Genomic DNA, 20,729 nt, shown 5'->3' with positions numbered 1-20,729 from the left:
TGTCGCGGCATGCTACCAGTGTTAAAGACTGCGATGGAGCTCCGTATGCCACGGCAAACTGGCTGACACTGACGGCGGCGGTGCACAAATGCTGCGCAGCTAGCGCCATTCGACGGCCAACACCGCGGTTCCTGGTGTGTCCGCTGTGCCGTGCGTGTGATCATTGCTAGTACAGCCCTGTCGCAGTGTCCGGAGCAAGTATGGTGGGTCTGACACACCGGTGTCAATGTGTTCTTTTTTCCATTTCCATTACGGTAGTGTGAGAGTCCTTTACAAAAGTAGAGCCTCGCAGAGGTAATTTTGAAGCCAACCATTTTGTATAATGTCCGTAGTAGTTAAGTTTTAAGTCGATATACATCATCACACCGGTTAAAAATGTTATAAATATAGCTTCTGCTATGCTACCCATTTTATTTTATCCTGACAGCTAGGCAGGATTGCTATCATATATTAAACGAGTGACACAGACAATTTCCGAAATATGTGTCGTTGTATGATTCACTGATTACCATTAACTGTCACGGCAAATGTCGTATCTACTTGAGACTGGAATGACACCGGAGCATTGGTCTAGTATACTCCAGTACAGCCTACGCAAGGTTTCTCAGGACTAAAGTTGGAACGCGCACTTTTTTATTCTATTTTGTCCTTTGTGCTCATTGTGGGCCGTTGTGCGACGTTTTTATCGCTGGTTTGTTGCAGTGGCCGTCAAATGATTCAAATGGCTCTGAGCACTATGGGACTTAACATCTGAGGTCATCAGTGCCCTAGACATATAACTACTTAAACCTAACTAGCCTAAGGACATCGCACACATCCATTCCCGAGGCAGGATTCTAACCTGCGACCGTAGCAGCAGCGCGGTTCCGGACTGAAGCGCCTAGAACCGCTCGGTTACAGCGGCCGGCCGCCGGCAATCGTGGTCTAGGATTTCTGTCATCCTATCCACAGACGAGGCTATCTTTATGCTTTACAACACTCACCTGTGGCCTACGGAGAGTACCGAAGCACCAGTTCAGCCTCGATCTATTTGTGGGGATTATTGGCGACCGCCTCGTTCGATCAGTCATTTTTCGAAAACGCCTCACAAGCGAGACATATCTTCACTTCTTGCAGGTGACTATATCTCCCTTGCTGTAAGATGTGCCTTTGGTTGTACGAAGTGTAATGTGGCTACATGATGGTGGGTCAGCTGACCGCATTTCATCTAGCTTGGCCGACAGATCGGACGACGTGACTCAGTAGCATTGCCTGCCCGGTCGCCGGACCTTAAGGCTTTAGATTTCTACCTCTGAGGGCCACCAGAATCAAACTGTGCGCACCCAGTCCATCCGGGACATGCAGACACTGGAAGAACACCTTCATGCCGTCTTTGAGACCATTCGGTTCCAGGATGTGACATTTGTACATATACACAGGTCATTGCTGTGTTGTGTTCGTGGATGCTTCGAGGTCCAAATGGTTCAAATGGCTCTCAGCACTTTGGGACTTAACATCTGAGGTCATCAGTCCCCTAGAACTCAGAACTACTTAAACCTAACCAACCTAAGGACATCACACACATCCATGCCAGAGGCAGGATTCGAACCTGCGACCGTAGCGGTCGCGCGGTTCCAGACTGAAGCGCCTAGAACCCCTCGATCACACCAGCAGGCGCTTTGAGGTCTGTGGGGGCCACTTCCAGCATTTCACCTGATGGTGGTCACATGACAACATTCCATGCACTGCGTTGAACTGTACAGATATGATGAATTAATGTGCACCCCGTAGTAAAGATATCACGCATTTCTGCGCCATGTGTCCATTTGACCAATTTCACTCCTTATCGTTTCAGTGATGGTTTCATGCAGGTTGTCCCCATGCAGCAATATCACCATGTAGAGGGTGAGTCAACTGCCCCTGCCGATGGGCTTTATGCAACCCACAACGCCTTCAAAGTCTATGCATAAGATTTTCATACTCTCTTATTCGCCTCATGCAAACTCTTAGTCCTACAGAAAAATGAATAGGACCTTTTGTTAGGAAATTTAATGTACACTACTGGCCATTAAAATTGCTACACAAAGAAGAAATCCAGAAGATAAACGGTTATTCATTGGCCAAATATATTTTACTAGAACTGACATGTGACTTCATTTTCACGCAATTTGCGTGCATAGATCTTGAGAAATCAGTATCCAGAACAACCACCTCTGGCCGTAATAAAGGCCTTGACACGCCTGGCCGTTGAGTCAAACACAGCTTGGATGGCGTGTACAGGTACAGCTGCCCATGCAGCTTCAACACGATACCACAGTTCATCAAGAGTAATGACTGGCGTATTATGACGAGCCAGTTGCTCGGCCACCATTGACCAGACGTTTTCAGTTGGTGAGAGGTCTGGGGAATGTGCTGGCCAGGGCAGCAGTCGAACATTTTCTGTGTCCAGAAAGGCCCGTACAGGACCTGCAACATGCGGTCGTGCATTATCCTGCTGAAATGTAGGGTTTCGCAGGGATCGTATGAAGGGTAGAGCCACGGGTCGTAACACATCTGAAATGTAACGTCCACTCTTCAAAGTGCCGTCAATGCGAACAAGAGGTGACCGAGACGTGTAACCAATGCGACCCCATACCATCACGCCGGGTGATACGCCAATATGGCGATGACGATTACACGCTTCCAATGTGCGTTCACGGCGATGTCGCCAAACACGGATGCGACCATCATGATGCTGTAAACGGAACCTGGATTCATCCGAAAAAATGACGTTTTGCCATTCGTGCACACAGGTTCGTCGTTGAGTATACCATCGCAGGCGCTCCTGTCTGTGATACTTCGTCAAGGGTAACCGCAGCCACGGTCTCCGAGCTGATCGTCTATGCTGCTGAAAACGTCATCGAACTGTTCGTGCAGATGGTTGTTGTCTTGCAAACGTTCCCATCTGTTGAATCAGGGATCGAGACGTGGCTGCACGATCCGTTACAGCCATGTGGATAAGATGCCAGTCATCTCGACTGCTAGTGATACGAGGCCGTTGGGATCCAGCACGGCGTTCCGTATTACCCTCCTGAACCCACCGATTCCATATTCTGCTAACATTCATTGGATCTCGACTAACGCGAGCAGTAATGTCGCGATACGATAAACCGCAATCGCGATAGGCTACAATCCGACCTTTATCAAAGTCGGAAACGTGATGGTAAGCATTTCTGCTCCTTACACGAGGCATCACAACAACGTTTCACCAGGCAACGCCGGTCAACTGCTGTTTGTGTATGAGAAATCGGATTGAAACCTTCCTCATGTCGCCGGCCGAAGTGGCCGTGCGGTTCTAGGCGCTGGAACCGCGAGACCGCTACGGTCGCAGGTTCGAATCCTGCCTCGGGCATGGATGTGTGTGACGTCCTTAGGTTAGTTAGGTTTAACTAGTTCTAAGTTCTAGGGGACTAATTACCTCAGAAGTTGAGTCCCATAGTGCTCAGAGCTATTTGAACGTTCCTCATGTCAGGAAGTTGTAGGTGTCGCCGTCGGCGCCAACATTGTGTGAATGCTCTGAGAAGCTAATAATTTCCATATCACAGCATCTTCTTCCTGTCGGTAAAATTTCGCGCCTGTAGCACGTCACCTTCGTGGTGTAGCAATTTTAATGGCCAGTAGTGTTGGTAAATTTTGTACTGGGATACATTTTCTCCAGCGAAAACGTATCCCAGTACAAAATTTAACTGCATTAGATTTCCTACAATAATGTCCTGTTCATTTTCTCGGTAGGAATAACAGTTAACATAGAGGGGAAGAGGACATGAAAATCTCGCATGTGGTGTTTCAAGGTGTTGCTGGTTGCATAAAATCTATCGGTAGTGGCAGCTCAATCGCCGTATAAATGCAGCTGTAGCTGGCAGGACTTGGTGAGACGGAGTGTGACGCGTGCGCGTCCTGTGTGTCGCCAGGGTACGGCAGCGTGTCGCCGCGGACTCCGTGGGGGAAGGTGGTGACGATCGTGTACGCGCTGGTGGGCATCCCGCTGATGCTGGTCTACCTGTCGACGGTGGGCGACGTGCTGGCGCGCAGCTTCCGCCGGCTGTACGGCCGCCTCTGCGGGCTGGGCGGCGGGGGCGGCGCCGGCCACCACTCCAGCGCCAAGGCAAAGCTGGCCGCCGCCGCTGGCGTCGGGGTCGGCGTCGACTACCCGCACAAGGCCGTCAACAGCATCGCCGCCGACGGCAAACTGCTCTACCCGCACCACAGGCACAGGTAAGTCCGCCCAACTGGTTCAGAGGCAGACCGTCTGTTAAATCAGGCCTGTTCACCGACCTCCTCGTGCGAGCTGGCAATCGCTCGCGCCTGGCGCGCTGCCAAAACCTCACAGACAAACAGAAGCTAAACGATGTCAAAGTTTGCGTGTGGAGGGCTATGCGTGAAGCGTTCAGTGAATTCGAAAGTAAAATTCTATACACCGACCTGACAGAAAATCCTAGGAAGTTCTGGTCTTACGTTAAATCAGTAAGTGGATCTAAACAGCATATCCAGACACTCCGGGATGATGATGGCATTGAAACAGAGGATGACACGCGTAAAGCTGAAATACTAAGCACCTTTTTTCAAAGCTCTTTCACAGAGGAAGACCGCACTGCAGTTCCTTCTCTAAATCCTCGCAGGAACGAAAAAATCGCTGACATCGAAATGAGTGTCCAAGGAATAGAAAAGCAACTGAAATCACTCAACAGAGGAAGGTCCACTGGACCTTACGGGATACCATTTCGATTCTACACAGAGTACGCGAAAGAACTTGCCCCCCTTCTAACAGCCGTGTACCGCAAGTCTCTAGAGGAACGGAAGGTTCCAAATGATTGGAAAAGAGCACAGGTAGTCCCAGTTTTCAAGAAGGGTCGTCGAGCAGATGCGCATAACTATAGGCCTATATCTCTGACGTCGATCTGTTGTAGAATTTTAGAACATGTTTTTTGCTCGCGTATCATGTCGTTTTTGAAAACCCAGAATCTACTCTGTAGGAATCAACGTGGATTCCGTAAAGCCGGCCGCGGTGGCCGTGCGGTTCTGGCGCTGCAGTCCGGAACCGCGGGACTGCTACGGTCGCAGGTTCGAATCCTGCCTCGGGCATGGGTGTGTGTGATGTCCTTAGGTTAGTTAGGTTTAAGTAGTTCTAAGTTCTAGGGGACTTATGACCTAAGATGTTGAGTCCCATAGTGCTTAGAGCCATTTGAACCATTTTTTGATTCCGGAAACAGCGATCGTGTGAGACCCAACTCGCTTTATTTGTTCATGAGACCCAGAAAATATTAGATACAGGCTCCCAGGTAGATGCCGTTTTCCTTGACTTCCGGAAGGCGTTCGATACAGTTCCGCACTGTCGCCTGATAAACAAAGTAAGAGCCTACGGATTATCAGACCGGCTGAGTGGCTGGATTGAAGAGTTATTAGCAAACAGAACACAGCATGATGTTCTCAATGGAGAGACGTCTAAAGACGTTAAAGTAACCTCTGGCGTGCCACAGGGGAGTGTTACGGGACCATTGCTTTTCACAATATATATAAATGAGCTAGTAGATAGTGTCGGAAGTTCCATGCGGCTTTTCGCGGATGATGATGTAGTATACAGAGAAGTTGCAGCATTAGAAAATTGCAGCGAAATACAGGAAGATCTCCAGCGGATAGGCACTTGGTGCAGGGAGTGGCAAATGACTCTTAACATAGACAAATGTAATGTATTGTGTATACATAGGAAGAAGGATCCTTTATTGTATGATTATATGATAGCAAAACAAATACTGGTAGCAGTTACTTCTGTAAAACATCTGGGAGTATGCGTATGGAACGATTTGAAGTGGAATGATCACATAAAATTAATTGTTGGTAAGGCGGGTGCCAGGTTGAGATTCATTCGGAGGGTCCTTAGAAAATATAGTCCATCAACAAAGGAGGTGGCATACAAAACACTCGTTCGACCTATACTTGAGTATTGCTCATGAATGTGGGATCCGTAGCTGGTAGGGGTGACAGAGCAGATAGAGAAGATCCAAAGAAGAGCGGCGCGTTTCGTCTCAGGGTTATTTGGTAAGCGTGATAATGTTACGGAGATGTTACTTATACCTCCCGAGGAGATCACGAATGTAAAATTAGAGAGATTCGAGCGCGCGCGGAGGCTTTGCGGCAGTCGTTCTTCCCGCGAACCACACGCGACTGGAACAGGAAAGGGAGGTAATGACAGTGGCACGTAAAGTGCCCTCCACCACACACCGTTGGGTGGCTTCCGGAGTATAGATGTAGATGCTGATGTAGAATGGGGTGGCAGCAGGAATAGGAAGGGGAATGGAGGAGATTTTTTTTTCATCAGTCTTCTAACACTGGTCTGATGAGGCCCGCCATGAATTCCTCCTCATCCGAGTAGCGCTTGCAATCTACGTCCTCAATTATTTGCTGGACGCAGTCGAGTCTCCGTCTCCCTCTACAGTTTTTACGCTCTACAGCTCCTTCTATTACCATGGAAGTTAATCCATGATATCTTAACAGTGTTTGCTATGTATTCCTTTCCACGCCGATTCTACAGAAAACCTCCTGATTACTTACTTTATCAGTCCACCAGTTTTCAACATTGTTCTGTAGCATCACATCTCAAATGCTTCGATTCTCTTCTGTTCCGATCTTCTCACAGTCCACTTTCGCTTTCACACAATGCCGTGATGCAAACGTACATTCTCAGAAATTTCTTCCTCAAATTAAGATCTATGTTCGATACTAATAGACTTCTCTTGGCCAGGGAATGCCCTTTCTGCCAGTGCTAATCTGCTTTTAATGTTCTCCTTTGAAACACCCCCGTTTAAATTCCTCTGTTGGGTTTTGTAAAACAAAAACAAATTGTTTACTGTTCCTGAGTCACTTTTGCAGTGTATTGTCTAAATTGTCTCGCGATTTCTAATTTCACCATAAATATGTTATATTACTCTGTTTCTAGTTGAAATACTGTAATTTTAGTCACGGTAACAACAATATCGAATTATTTTTGTACTAAAATCGTCCGATAATTGCAAATGTCTTTCCACTGAAACCAAAAATGGTGCTTAATAAACCATTTCTCGGATCCGAAGATTGCAACTGTCCTTGGCACGGGAGCCAAGATGAAACACCCCCGTTTAAATTCCTCTTTTGGGTTTTGTGTAATTTACCGAAGGCGCCAAATAGTTAATTATGATTATATAACCGTGTGCTTAATGGATGAAAGGCTGTCGGCTTTTCTGCTGTGGTTTCGGGGGTATTTCAACCGAGTGCGGCTGTTCTGAGACGGAATAGTTAATGATTGAAAGTTTGTCTATTATTAAGGACCACAAAGGTTGCGATGTACAAATTGATATATATTTCCTACTAATACACAAATTCTGAGGCAGTTGCTACCTTCGCCTTACACGTCTAATTTCGGTTATATCTTTTTATTGGTTGCTGATTTTCAGTACTTCGTCACACGCGATGATGATGGTTAACATTCACAACAATCCTCACTGCAATCCATGGTTGTTGCTGGCCGACGCGGTTGACGCGAAACACGAAATTCGGCACTTGTCACTTGTCCGTTTCATACCACTCGCGAATCGGTATTAGTGAGGGTCAACCCCATGACGATCAGGGGGACGCGCTCACTCGTCATACTCCGGTGCATTTTACCATTTACAACTCACTCGACCACCATTCTTGCCCGTTTCTCCAGCACCACTTCTCACTCGACACTCTCCAGTACTACTGCGTACTCGACACTAGGTTCACTGCCTCCCGCAGCGCTCGACAATCGATTCCTGTCTGCTATCGACCTGGGCATCGGACACTGATATCTATGTTCGTGGGATCACGGATCCCTTACACCTTTCTCTGTTCGTCGTAGGTTATTTTGCTGCCTGGGTAACAGAATTTCTTAGCTGCGTAACTCCAGCGCTAGTTGGTAGCGCATGCGTTTTGTTTACTGTTATTTTGACGCACATTTTACTTGGCAAACATTGGTTGGTTTGCGAATGGGCGTATCCGGAAACCAGTCACCTACTAAATAAACTTATTAAAAATGAAATTCCTCCAGCTGTACTTAAGATTTTATATTTATTTCGCTACTAGTTACGACGTAGCGTCAACGCCATCTTCAGGCCCGTACACTTTGATGAAATCAGTTGTGTACGGCTCAGTCTAGAAGTCCGCGTAACTAGTTACTGCCCGCCATCCATGTGGAGCACGTGTTGGTCTCACCGCGGACTTCTAGACTGATCCACACACAAATGATTTCATCAAAGTGTACGGGCCTGAAGATGGCGTTGACGCAACGTCGAAACTAGTAGGGAAGTAAATATAAAATCTTAAGTACAGCTGCAGGAATTTCATTTTTGATAAAAATCATACCAGCTGTGTCCCACCTTCATCCAGTTTAAATATGGATGTACGAATACTAAATAAACATCCATTTTGGTTGCAACTCTGGCTGTCGCTGTTTGCATCAGAATTCCTTAACTTCATCTACTTCGTGATCACCAATCCTGATGTTAAGTTTTTCATTGTCCTCATTCCTGCTACTTCTCACTATTTCAGTCTTTCTTCGATTTACTGGTTGGTTGATTTGGGGGAGGGACCAAACGGCGAGGTCATCGGTCCCATCGGATTAGGGAAGGATAGGGAAGAAAGTCGGTCATGTCCTTTCAAGGGAACCATCCCGGAATTTGCCTGAAGCGATTCAAGGAGATCATGGAAAATCTGAATCAGGATAACCGGACGTGAGCTTGAACCGGTCCTCCGAATGCGAGTCAAGTGTTCTAACCACTGAGCCACCTCACTCGGTTTCGATTTACTCTTAATCCATATTGCGTTCTTAGACTGTTCATTCCATTCAGCAAATCCTGTAGTTCTTCTTCACTTCTTATCCTCAATTTTCTTTCCATTCTTCTCTGTATTCTTCTCGTCAGCAAATTAGATGCACGAGCTGCTAAGCTGATTCTGAGATAGTTCTCCCACGTGTCGGCTATTGCAATTTCCGGAATTGTGTTGATTACGTTTTTCTAGAAGGCAGATGGTATACTGCCTGACTCATACAATCTACACACCAAATTGATTCGTAAGATATAGCCTACGTGCTACATTGTTAAGAAAGTCCAGCCTATATCCAACCCTTCAGCTACGAAGAGCAAAGTGTGTTTTTCTTTCACGTTTCTAACATTTGTTAAATGGTTCATTTCTTGTATATCTGTTGTATTTATTAGATTATGTGCTCCATTAACGTTTGTAGTCTTTCTTCTAATCATTCGAAATGAATTTCTTAAACTTAAGAGAGGCATCCTTTACCCTTCGTACAGAAATAATAAAGTTTGTATGGACTTGTTTTGTTCTGTTTTATTTATTTTGCTTGTCAGGATGTATTTCCCCAGGAAACTATAAATCACGTTGTCCGTTTCACTAATCATTTTAGATAATAATTGTGGGTATACAACAGCTCTGATCTGAAATCCTCTCAACTGCTGCCAGTTGCGTGAAACCGTAATGTAGCTAACAGCCTCTCGTCGCAAGTATCAGCCTCTCTTGTGACTATGTTCTTTTTCGTTAAGAGTAGTTTGATGTCGTTCAGCAGCTCAGAAATGCATGTTGTAACCTCCCAAGAGAAAAATTAAATAATAACCTCCCAACAGTAAAAAATATAATTATATAAGCCACATTCAGTGTGACTGCCCAACAGATGAATTCCGTAACCTACCAATAATACAATGTGACTAATCTCTCAATAAAATTTTGCCTCACTTATAACCTTTCAATAATTGACTGTGAATTTAAACTGGTAAATTTGGACGTCAGCAGTGCTGCGGCATGGCCCTGAAAGTTCCTTCTGAATAAATTGAAATTCTTACCTCAGTAAGGTCGCCGGATAACTCATATACATCTTCTCCTATAAGAATTTTTTTTTGGCACAGCCCTGTGCAATGCTGGCCGATAGATCTGTCATGTATAAAAGGAAATAGCTAATTTTGCTTTACAATAATCGGGATGACCATGGATTGGAGAAATAAGTAAATTCTTTAAATTGAGATGAATGATTGTCAAAAGTTAATTTTTATAAGAAAGATCATTATTATTAAGAGATTTTTTTAAACATTTACATGGGACAATAATACATATGCGCGACGCTGCTTTTACCTTATACTACAACGCTCAGGCACCGCCATCGCTCCCCACGATCGGCCCAGCCAACGCTATACACACGACTGCTAGCAACAACTTACTCATACTGCTACTGACACTGCTCTTACTGCATACAACACTGCTCTCTGGTCTGAGATTCTCTTACAGCTTACATATCGCAGGTAGCACGTGAGCAATGCATCGAAATAAGATCTGCTCGAGTGCGCTAGCAGCAAATTCCTTAATCATGGACCTCTTACAATGTTTCATACATTCTTAGGAAATTACAATAATCATCGGCTATCAGCTCCTTAAGTAACAGAGCACGGGTGAGTTCCTTTCCCTCCATTAGCCAATCTTTGCCCGTAGCTTTCTCTCGGCTTCTTTTGACCTTGTTAGCTCTAAAACAGGCACGGAAAACCCAGTTTTTGTTGCTGTGTGAAACCAGGATGATGTCGTAAAACGTTAACTCAGGGAACGTAAAATAAATATATCACGACAACAGAGCAGATCTGTGCTCTCTGATTGCAGACGGCCAGGACGTGCTCAGGATGCTACAAATTTGGTCGGTCCGTCGGTAGGTCGATTAAATGTTAGGCGTGTAGGAGGCTCAGCATTCATGTGTCAACATAATAAATTTACGTTAGCTGAATTTTACGTCGGTTCTTGGTAGAAGAACAGTATTATAAACGAAAAGCGCTAGTTTGCCTTTGTTCTACAGTTTATTACCTTTACAGTTCTACAGTTTAATACCTCTTGCAGTTGCCTCATCAACTACTGTTTTCTCTTGTAGTTCTCTCATCAAGTATTGTTTTTATTTTACTTGCTTCATTTATTTAATTCAAAATGTAAGATACGCACAGTTTTGAGTAAAGTGATAATGTTTTCCCTGTTTGCTCCTTTTATATTTGTATACTGTTCAACTTTTTAATTTTTAAAATGCAGTACTACCACACTCTCAACGAACACATTTTCTGTATGTTCCCTCACATTCCTCCATTTTCCTGCATTTACTCATTTCCGCGTATCTTATTGATATTGTTTACGTTCCTTGTATATTCTGTAATTACACTGATAATTCTGTCTTCTTTTAATTGGTTTGCATATTACTCTCCATGTTTTATACCTGTGGAAGTAGCCCTGTAAAATACTAAATTTATTTTATTGATTTTGTTTATTAGTATAAACTGTTATGTAGGATTCTGTTCTAGTTTTTTCCTATTTCCTCCGTTTATATTTATTTACTTTTCAACTTTTTACGTTGCATTACCACCACACCGTCAAAAATTGTCATTTACTGTACATTTCTGCTTCAATGTAGATGTGTGACTTCTGTTCCAATATTGGCCTTGTAAGCCGAAAACCGGTTAACACAATAAAATTAATACTACAGAAAAAGAAATTATCACTTTTCCTTTATTATAATAAATTTAACTGTCGCTCCACAAAACTGGATAAGGTGTGCGACCCGCTGATTACTGCGAGCCCGCTTTCCGACAGAGGGCGATCATGCTGTGTCACCGTTACATATGCAACTACTCGCCTCAGATGGAGGAATATTCGAAGACGATCCTGAACTCGACTGAGGCCGCTGGTACCTACGCGCATGCGCCTCCGCGCCAAGTTTTTTTCAAGATGTTCAAACATGTGTGGATACCTAAGGGACCAAACTGCTTAGGTCATCGGTCCCTAGACGTACGCCCTACTTAAAGTAACTTAAACTAACTCACGCTAAGAACAACACACACACACCTATGCCCGAGAGATGGCTCAAACCTCTGGTGGGAGTTGCCGCGCAGTCCGTGACACGATGCCTCAAACCGCGCGGCCACAGTGCGCGGCCAAGTTTTGTTATATAAAGTCAGCGAGTGTACCAGAAACCTCGAGTGTTCAGTGTTGTGCGTCTCCTTTCAGTGTTGCTACGTGTTTTTTTTTTTTTTTTTTTTTAACTCTTGCGAACAGAAACCAGACTGTCGCCGTGGTTTTTTAATTGTGCCTGTGTACTTCCTGTGTGTCTTCATTCGCATCGTCAACCCCGTGTTTTATATTTTTAACTTCCGCAACTTTCCGCCATTTTATCGCCTGTTTTAATTGTTTATCCTCATTCTGTTTTTTAACTCTTCTGTAGGCTGTAGAGCGGCCTATAAATGAAATGTCGTGTGACGAGGGCCTCTCGTCGGGTAGACCGTTCGCCTGGTGCAAGTCTTTCGATTTGACGCCACTTCGGCGACTTGCGCGTCGATGGGGATGAAATGATGATGATTAGGACAACACAACACCCAGTCCCTGAGCGGAGAAAATCTCCGACCCAGCCGGGAATCGAACCCGGGCCCTTTGGATTAACAGTCTGTCGCGCTGACCACTCAGCTACCGGGGGCGGACTGCCTATGGCGCTGCTGCCAGCCCGCTCTCTCCTCCAGAGATGGGAGCGGGGGGAATCGAAATGGAATAAAGGGAAAAAACAGCAACCTTCAGTGTAAAACACTCATCTGAGCATGACTGAATGGTTATCAGTCGAAATATCGTGGCAAGACGTCGACTTCATCCGGGTGTAATTCTGAAACTTCGTGAACACTCATTACGCCAGGAAACTTCAAGAATCATCAATACATCTCATTATGTTTTCTGATTTTCTACATTGAACTGTTGAAATTTATACAGTGTATTTAATTTATTTAATTTTTTAAAAAACTTATCAAAAATCTTACCACATAATTGTACTGAAAGTAATTATAAGAACCGCCGAAGTAAAGGATGGTGCAAGAGAGGCCGTTCTGTTTCGAAGCTGTTATGTATTGTCAGTACCAAAGCCGCTGCGAGTTGATTAAGACGTGTGTAGTAGATATGTCAGCGAGTTGTACCCTCTTCGAAAAACAATCACAATAGTTGAGACGTACATGTCTACGGGCTCATTTACGGAAACGCGGGACACTTTTACAAAGCAGTTTCCTGACGTTTCCATGCCAGCAAAGAGCAGTAAACAGGATTTGGCGAAAAAGTGGCGTAATACATGGTCAGTTGTATCGGAAGAATCGAGCCTCATCCGTTCGTACACTTCCTGTGATCGCGGATATTCGTACGCGAATGATCTAGAATCCAAAGGAGCCGATGTGTAAATTGCCGCAACAAGTGAGCGTTTCGCGTTCGTCTTGTCAACGTGCTTTACACCATACTGGCATGAAGCCCTACAAAAGGACATGTGTAAAAGAACTAAAAGAGGAAAATAAGACAAAACGTGTGAATTACTGAGCGTGGCTCTGTCGACAAAGTAATCCTGGAGTCGTTGCTGTATTTCATGAATCATGAAGCCTTGCTTTATCTGATAGTTACAAGTGAACCTCGAGAACACCCGATACTGGTCAACAAACAATCCCTATACGATTGATGAGGAACCTCTCCACAATGAAAAAAAATCGGAGTATGGTGTGACGTGTCAGCAAGTCCAATTGTGGATCTCATATTTACTAAAACCGCTAAACACTATACATCCGAATCTTTGAGGAATATTAGGTACAGTTGACCGCACATGGGCCGACGTATGCTGCTCTTCAACAGGGTGGGGTGACCTATAACATTTCACGCGAGACAATCTCACAATTTCATGAAAGATTCACCGAAGAAAGCACTGTCGGCAAAGGATTGCGGCCGCCGCGTTCGCCGTACCTAACCAATAGTGACTTTCACCTGTGGGGCAATCTAAGGCAAAAAGGGTACGCAAATGACCCAGAAAAGAATACTTGAAGGGCAATATTCGTGATGAACTGTTGACAGTTGATGCGGGAGAGTTGTACGCACCTAGTGTAATGTAAAAGATAAGATTGTTACTGTAAATACAAAAATGGTTCAAATGACTCTGAGCACTTTGGGACTTAACTTCTGAGGTCATCAGTCCCCTAGAACTTAGAACTACTTAAACCTAACTAACCTAAGGACATCACACACATCCATGCCCAAGGCAGGATTCGAACCTGCGACCGACTGTAAATACAGATTTTTGCGTTAGCTCATTTGTTATTTCTTTATTATCTGATTATTATATGTTTATCTGTTTGTTGTTGTATCTGCTAGTGGCATGCAACTGTTCGTGCTTACAATTGGCGACCAGTCTCTACTCGGGGCCAGTTTTTCGTGCGCCACCGTATAGATATTTCTACTGCGAATACTGACAAACGGAAGATTTCACTCTGCCTACAAAAACTCAGTATTCTTGACAACGTAACGGAAATCGCTTGCAGCATGTGCTTTCAAATACGATTTTTTATCGTTACGTAGATAACAGCTTAGCAGTTTTTTTAGGTTATACAACAATTCTTTCTATCTCATTTTTATCTGTTGGTAGTCTGAATATGACAACTGGCTCTTCGAAATCGTAACAGTATTGTGAAAGAAACACTCAATTGACAGTGTCGAAAACATTTAGAAATGAAAGAAGCCGTCCTGCGCTTTTCGACTGCGTAATGCGCTCGTAAAAATGTAAGATTTATGTAGTTATAGAATTAATTCTTCGTTACATGCACAACCCGTTAGTAATTATTTCTACGATAGTGTTCTGAGGAAGTGCAAGCAGGCGTAGGGCAATCCTTGTGACATGCCACTGACTACCTTGGCGAAGAGAATTAAGGAAATTACAAATGTATTTTTACTGACTGAACTGCGTAAAATGATGATGAATGCTGAGGTAGTTACACACATTAAAATTCGTGTAATTGGTTCAAATGGCTCTGAGCACTATGGGACTCAACTGCTGAGGTCATTAGTCCCCTAGAACTTAGAACTAGTTAAACCTAACTAACCTAAGGACATCACAAACATCCATGCCCGAGGCAGGATTCGAACCTGCGACCGCAGCGGTCTTGCGGTTCCAGACTGCAGCGCCTTTAACCGCACGGCCACTTCGGCCGGCTTCGTGTAATTGCATGACCAAAATTCATCATTCAGTGACTGTCGGAAATATACCGTTCTAAAAACTTTGTATTTTTCCAAATACAGAAACCAAGTAATTTTAGTAAGTGCAGGCAGCGATCGCAAGAAATAAACTGTGGAGCAGCCACAAGCCGTCGGTTTCGTTTCTCAAACGCAAGCACCTTCAGAACTGTAGGAAACTGCAGTGTCTTACAACATTAAACGAAATAAAATTCAGATTCAACATTCAACTCCAATAGTTTAAATGATCTGGCTGTCTACACCGCCGGCGTCAGATACAGAATGGAGTAAGTAGATGTTGTAAACACCTGTAAATTCTACAATGAATTACGTGCAAAAATAATCCAGCAACACATACCAATTCTTGTTTGGAGAGCCAGAGCCCCATTGACTTACACATCCGTGGAAAACTATCGCATTAAGCCCAGTGTAGTACAGAAAAAGAACAACATCATTATATTTCCTCTAACATCTACAATTTTTACGAACATTAAAACACATATATTTAAACTGACATAATAAAATTACAGATTAAAATTATAACCGCCGCTTTTACGAGCGTTACTGTACATGTAGCACGTCATGCTTGCAGCAGATCATGAATGTCGTTATAATTAACCTAGATCGTAAATAACCGTTGTAAATATCCTTTGCAAACATGATAGCAGTGGTTATACTTCAGACATTTAATATGTAAGTTCTTAATCTGCTAGACACTGTGCGATATTAAGTGTACGTTACCTTGCGTACGACGACCATCCCCCACCCTGTCCCGCCATCCTATTCTATTCGCAATGAGTCCAAAAGAAGAAAGACCCTCACTGCAATTTGTTTATCATTTCTGCGGCGCTCTCGTGCTAAAAATCTGGTTATTCTTCTTTGAACCGACTCTGTCTCTTCCTTCGTTCCAATTTAGCAAGGGCCTCACATCAACGAAAGACATTGAGAAATTGATGGAATAAGTGTTTGGTATACAACTTGGTTCGTGGCTGAATGGCATTACTTTAAGGTTATGTAAGCTGATAAGTGTTTTATGAGTTTACTGTTCATTTGCTCGGACCTTTGTTGGCCGTCGCATTGCTTCTGGATCGGACTATTCGTAGGCACCGTTATCGGACAAAGTTACTCCACAGATACACTTGTCACTGTAATAATGTCCACGGGTCATGTTTTCTTTCAGTCTCCTACTTCGATTCGCCAATACAAGTAACTTAAATATAGTGTGACCGAAAGGGGTCTTGAAACTAAACTGTTTGGGATTTACACTGGCTTTATTGTATCTCAAGTTCACGGATGGATCCCTACGTCGATCTAGAGACTATTCAGCGCACATAAACAGACACACACAAACACACACACACACACACACACACACACACACACACACGAACACACACACACATTATTCATATCCTCATTCGAGTTAGCCATTGCTGCTTAGACTTCATTTGTTCGCCGTAAAGAAAAATAATGCTGACCCTGAAACGTCCCCTTGGAAAAATTATTAACGACTGTACGTTATTTGACACAAAGACAGCTGAGTAAAACTGAACGAACTCGGGTAGTTCTCTCTTTACTTATTCAAATGCTTCAAATGGCTCTGAGCACTATGCGACTTAACTTCTGAGGTCATCAGTCGCCTAGAACTTAGAACTAATTAAACCTAACTAACCTAAGGACATCACACACATTCATGCCCGAGGCAGGATTCGAACCTGCGACCTTAGCGGTTCCAAACTGTAGCGCTTAGAACCGCACGTCCACTTTGGCCGGCCTTTACTTATTCTGATCATCAATAACCTGACACACAATATTTTTTAGCGAAACGCAATCTGACTTTCAATAATCCCTACAAAAGAATGGCCCTGACTAACTATACCTATACCTTTCATGATTCACTTGCCTCACAAAAATCTTCGTTACTCGAACTACTGCAATGCAGAGAGCCAGTACTGCCAGCTAAATAAAATATTGTAACTACTGAAGGCACTAACAACTGATAGGCATAGTTAGCAAATGAAAGATTTTGATAGGGAACAAACAATATATTTATTTGCCTTAATAATGTTCAAAAGTCATCACGGGGCAAGGGATGTCAATTCATGACATCTATCTTTACAGATTTCCTTTTTCTGGCAGACACACGTCCAGATCGTCCGCTTATAGCAACCTCTCAAAACTCTGGCATCTCTCTCTCCACATCCGCCGTTGCTGACGGCTCACCTCCAACAGCGCAACACTACGCGCTGTTCACATCCAACTGCCCAACACTACACAAGCGAATGTTCCAACAATGAGTCCAATCAGCCACAGACTGCACACAGCACCGTCAGCGATTTTCATACAGAGCGCCACGTGGCGTTACCAACATAAAAACCTAAACAGCCTACTTACAACCCATATGCGCAGTGTTATCAATAACATAAATACTTCGCCTTGCTATTCGCGCGAATGCGTTCGCGCCACGATTCGTCCTTCTTCGTTTCATTAGCCTATCTTGTAGACTAACTTCCGAAGCAACTTTTCTGCAGGAACCGAAAGCTTGAGCCACTACGCAGCTTGCTGAAAGGGCGTCCCAGCGCTACCTGTGAATTTGCGAAAAAATGGTTCAAATGGCTCTAAGCACTATGGAACTTTATATCTGAGGTCGTCAGTCCCCTAGCCTTAGAACTACTTAAACCTAAATAACCTAAGAACATGACACACATCCATGACCGAGGCAGGATTCGAACCTGCGACCGGAGCAGCAGCGCGGTTCCGGACTGAAGCGCCTAGAACCGCTCGACCACAGCGGCCAGCTGTGATATTGAGTCCAACAGAGATGGATGTGGGTAGGATTCGATACGTCGTAGCGGCTCTGATATCTGTACCCAAAAAATTTCTACGATGAATCCCAGTGTAGCATAAGTTTCTACCATAAGTAGATTCTTATAGGGTTTCACTTTTTAAAGAGAACCACAGCGGATCATGCAAACAAACAACGACGGGTCTTCTCGATTACTTCCCCACATTACGCTACATTTATTTCTGTTGGGGTACAGGAGTCATTTTTTACAGCAAGCGAGGATTATCTACAAGTTCCATGCAACAGATCGATATAATCAAAGCGCAGCTACTGACAGAGGTCGATTGTAGGCTGTAATTATCGTACAGCAGTGGAACTTCTACATCTACATCTACGCAGATACTCCGCAAGCCACCGTGCGGTGCTTGGCGGAGGGTACCGTGGACCACTGCTTGTCATTTCCCTTCCTGTTACAGTTGCAAATTGAGAGAGGGAAAAACGACTGTCTGTACGACTCCGTATGAGCCCTAATTTCTTGTATCTTATCTTCGTGGTCGTTACACGCGATGTATGTTGGCGGCAGTACAATCTTTTGGCCGTCAACTTCAAATACCGCTTCTCTAAATCTTCTCAATAGTGTTTCTCTAAAAGAACGTCACCTTCCCTTCAGGGATTCCCACTTGAGTTCCCGAAGCATCTCAGTAACAAATCTAGCAGCCCGTCTCTGAATTGCTTCGATGTCCTCCTTCAATCAGACCTGGTACTGATGGCAAACTCTCGGGCAGTACTCAAGAATACGTCGCACCAGCGTCTTACATGCGGCCTCCTTTACAGGTGAACCATTCTTTCCTAAAATTCTCCCAATAAAACGAAGTGTACCGTTTGCCTTCCCTACCACAGTTTTTACGTGTTCGTTCCGTCTCAACGTTACGCTCAGATATTTAAACTACTTGACTGTGTCAAGCAGGACATTAGTAACACTGTATCCGAAAATTACAGGTTTCTTCTTACTACTCAGCCGCATTAACTTACATTTTTCCACATTTAGGGCTAGCTGCCATTCATCACACCAACTAAACATTTTGTCTAAGTCGTCTTGTATCTTCTTACCGTCACTCAGCTTGATAGAAATTCTAATATGTTAATGCGGAAACGATTTACAACAGAAAAAAAAATTAGTTCAGTTTTGGCCACCAGGTGATCTGGCACTGCGAATGCAAGAAAGACATTGGAAATGTTTCCACACGTTATGAGTTAGAAACGAGATGCGGGTAGAAAAGTTTGGACAAGTGCGAAAGACATAATATTGGTTTTATAATTAACTGCCGTTCACACGATTGTTACAGTATGAACAACGAAGACGTCAACAAGACGCTGTGCAGCACCAGATTTGCACCCGGCGACCACAACTGAACTTAATTTTTTTCCAGCGTAAATCGGATCCCTATTAACGTATTAGCATATCTACCAAGTTACGCTGCCATACGATAATTACACCGTACACTGGATCTCAACAAGCAGCTGCACTTTAATTATAAGCGCACGGTATATCGCTGCAACTCTCCCCCCGTGTACAGCTGCTTTCCTCTGTGACAGGGGCGTCCAATCCTTTAGCTTACCTGGGCCACGTTGGCAGAAGACGAATATTTCTGGGCCACACAATATATGTTTAACACTACAATAAACACTGAGCAAAAATGTTTATGGTTTTTTATCCTAAAAAAAGATGGAGTTAATTTCACGTTTTGTGTATGTAACTTTCCTATACACAAAAAAACGATCGTGTGATTGATGTTCACTTCTTGGGCTGCACTGATACTTGCTTTGGGCCTTACGTGGCCTGTCGGCCATGGGTTAGACACTTCTGCTATATGAGTTATGATTCGGATCGTAGCGTATCATTGTACATAGATGTTATGTCCAATGTTTTCTAATTAAGGATAGTGAAGAAATATAGAAATAAAGGGGAAGTATTAAAATATATAAAAATACATAAAATTTATAAAAATTTTCAAAAAATCTTGTCGACTTTCAAATTTGTCAATACTTTGTTAAAAACCTTAATTTATGTTTGTACATACAGTAAATGAGACTTTTTTAATGGAAAGAAAATAAAAAATCCACTGACAAAGCATTAACTTGAACGAAGGATATCTCGGTAAAAGAAAACAAAATTGAGTTTGCTCAAGGAAGATCCCATCCAGAAACAAATTGAATTGCTTTGGAACATAGAGACTACAAGATTATGCATCTCATGTCGTAAACGCTATTAAGAATCTATCCACAAGCATCTGACTTGTTATAGATGCAGGAAATATCATATAATCACAAAGCCAATGAACACAAACGAAGGTGTAACACAACGCTGCTTCGACACTTTTCGAGGAAATGGTGAATAAAAAAGGAGTATTTTTAGATCATGACACTATACTAAACTCAATCCTGTATGCAGATGACCTAACGCTGGTTGCAGAGACTGAACACGACCTTCAGATGAGTATATATAAGTTGCAGCAGGCTGCCTTAGAATCCAACCTACAACTATCTGTAGATAAAACGAATGTGATGGACTTCGGGAAACACAACCAGTAATCTTAAAAATAGTCTAGAGTAATAAAATCTTGAAGCAAGTTAAATAAATTATTTTAAATATCTAGGATGCAACATTGTTATGGATACAATCAACACATGAACCAAAGATAAAAAAAAAATTACTTAGATATTTAGAATGAATGTAAAAAAAAAATTTCAGACTGAAGCCAAGAAAGAAAGACAGCTGAAGTTTTACAAGAGCAAAACAGTATCATATCTAACTTGTGAAAGTGCACTGGAAGAAGAACTGTAGGAAGGCAATACAAAAGGTGAAGTACCGTGACAAGTAATTTAC

The 20,729-nt window shown here is 43.4% G+C and overlaps 1 protein-coding gene across 1 annotated transcript in view; it reads left to right on the top strand.

Moving 5' to 3' along the window:
• LOC124545866 (potassium channel subfamily K member 3-like) overlaps positions 1-20,729 on the top strand; it is a gene marked incomplete at its 5' end in the record, with an annotated part of 322,017 nt that overhangs the window by 260,082 nt on the left and 41,206 nt on the right. Inside the window, one exon of the mRNA XM_047124825.1 lies at positions 3,930-4,233. Within this exon, the coding sequence (XP_046980781.1) occupies positions 3,930-4,233 (304 nt within the window). The remainder of the gene's footprint in view (positions 1-3,929; positions 4,234-20,729) is intronic.

The sequence above is a fragment of the Schistocerca americana genome, chromosome 8, assembly GCF_021461395.2.
Source record: "Schistocerca americana isolate TAMUIC-IGC-003095 chromosome 8, iqSchAmer2.1, whole genome shotgun sequence".
NCBI classification, from domain to species: domain Eukaryota; kingdom Metazoa; phylum Arthropoda; class Insecta; order Orthoptera; family Acrididae; genus Schistocerca; species Schistocerca americana.
The sequence above is the reverse complement of the archived record's forward strand: the minus strand, read 5'-3'. Positions and strand labels throughout refer to the sequence as shown.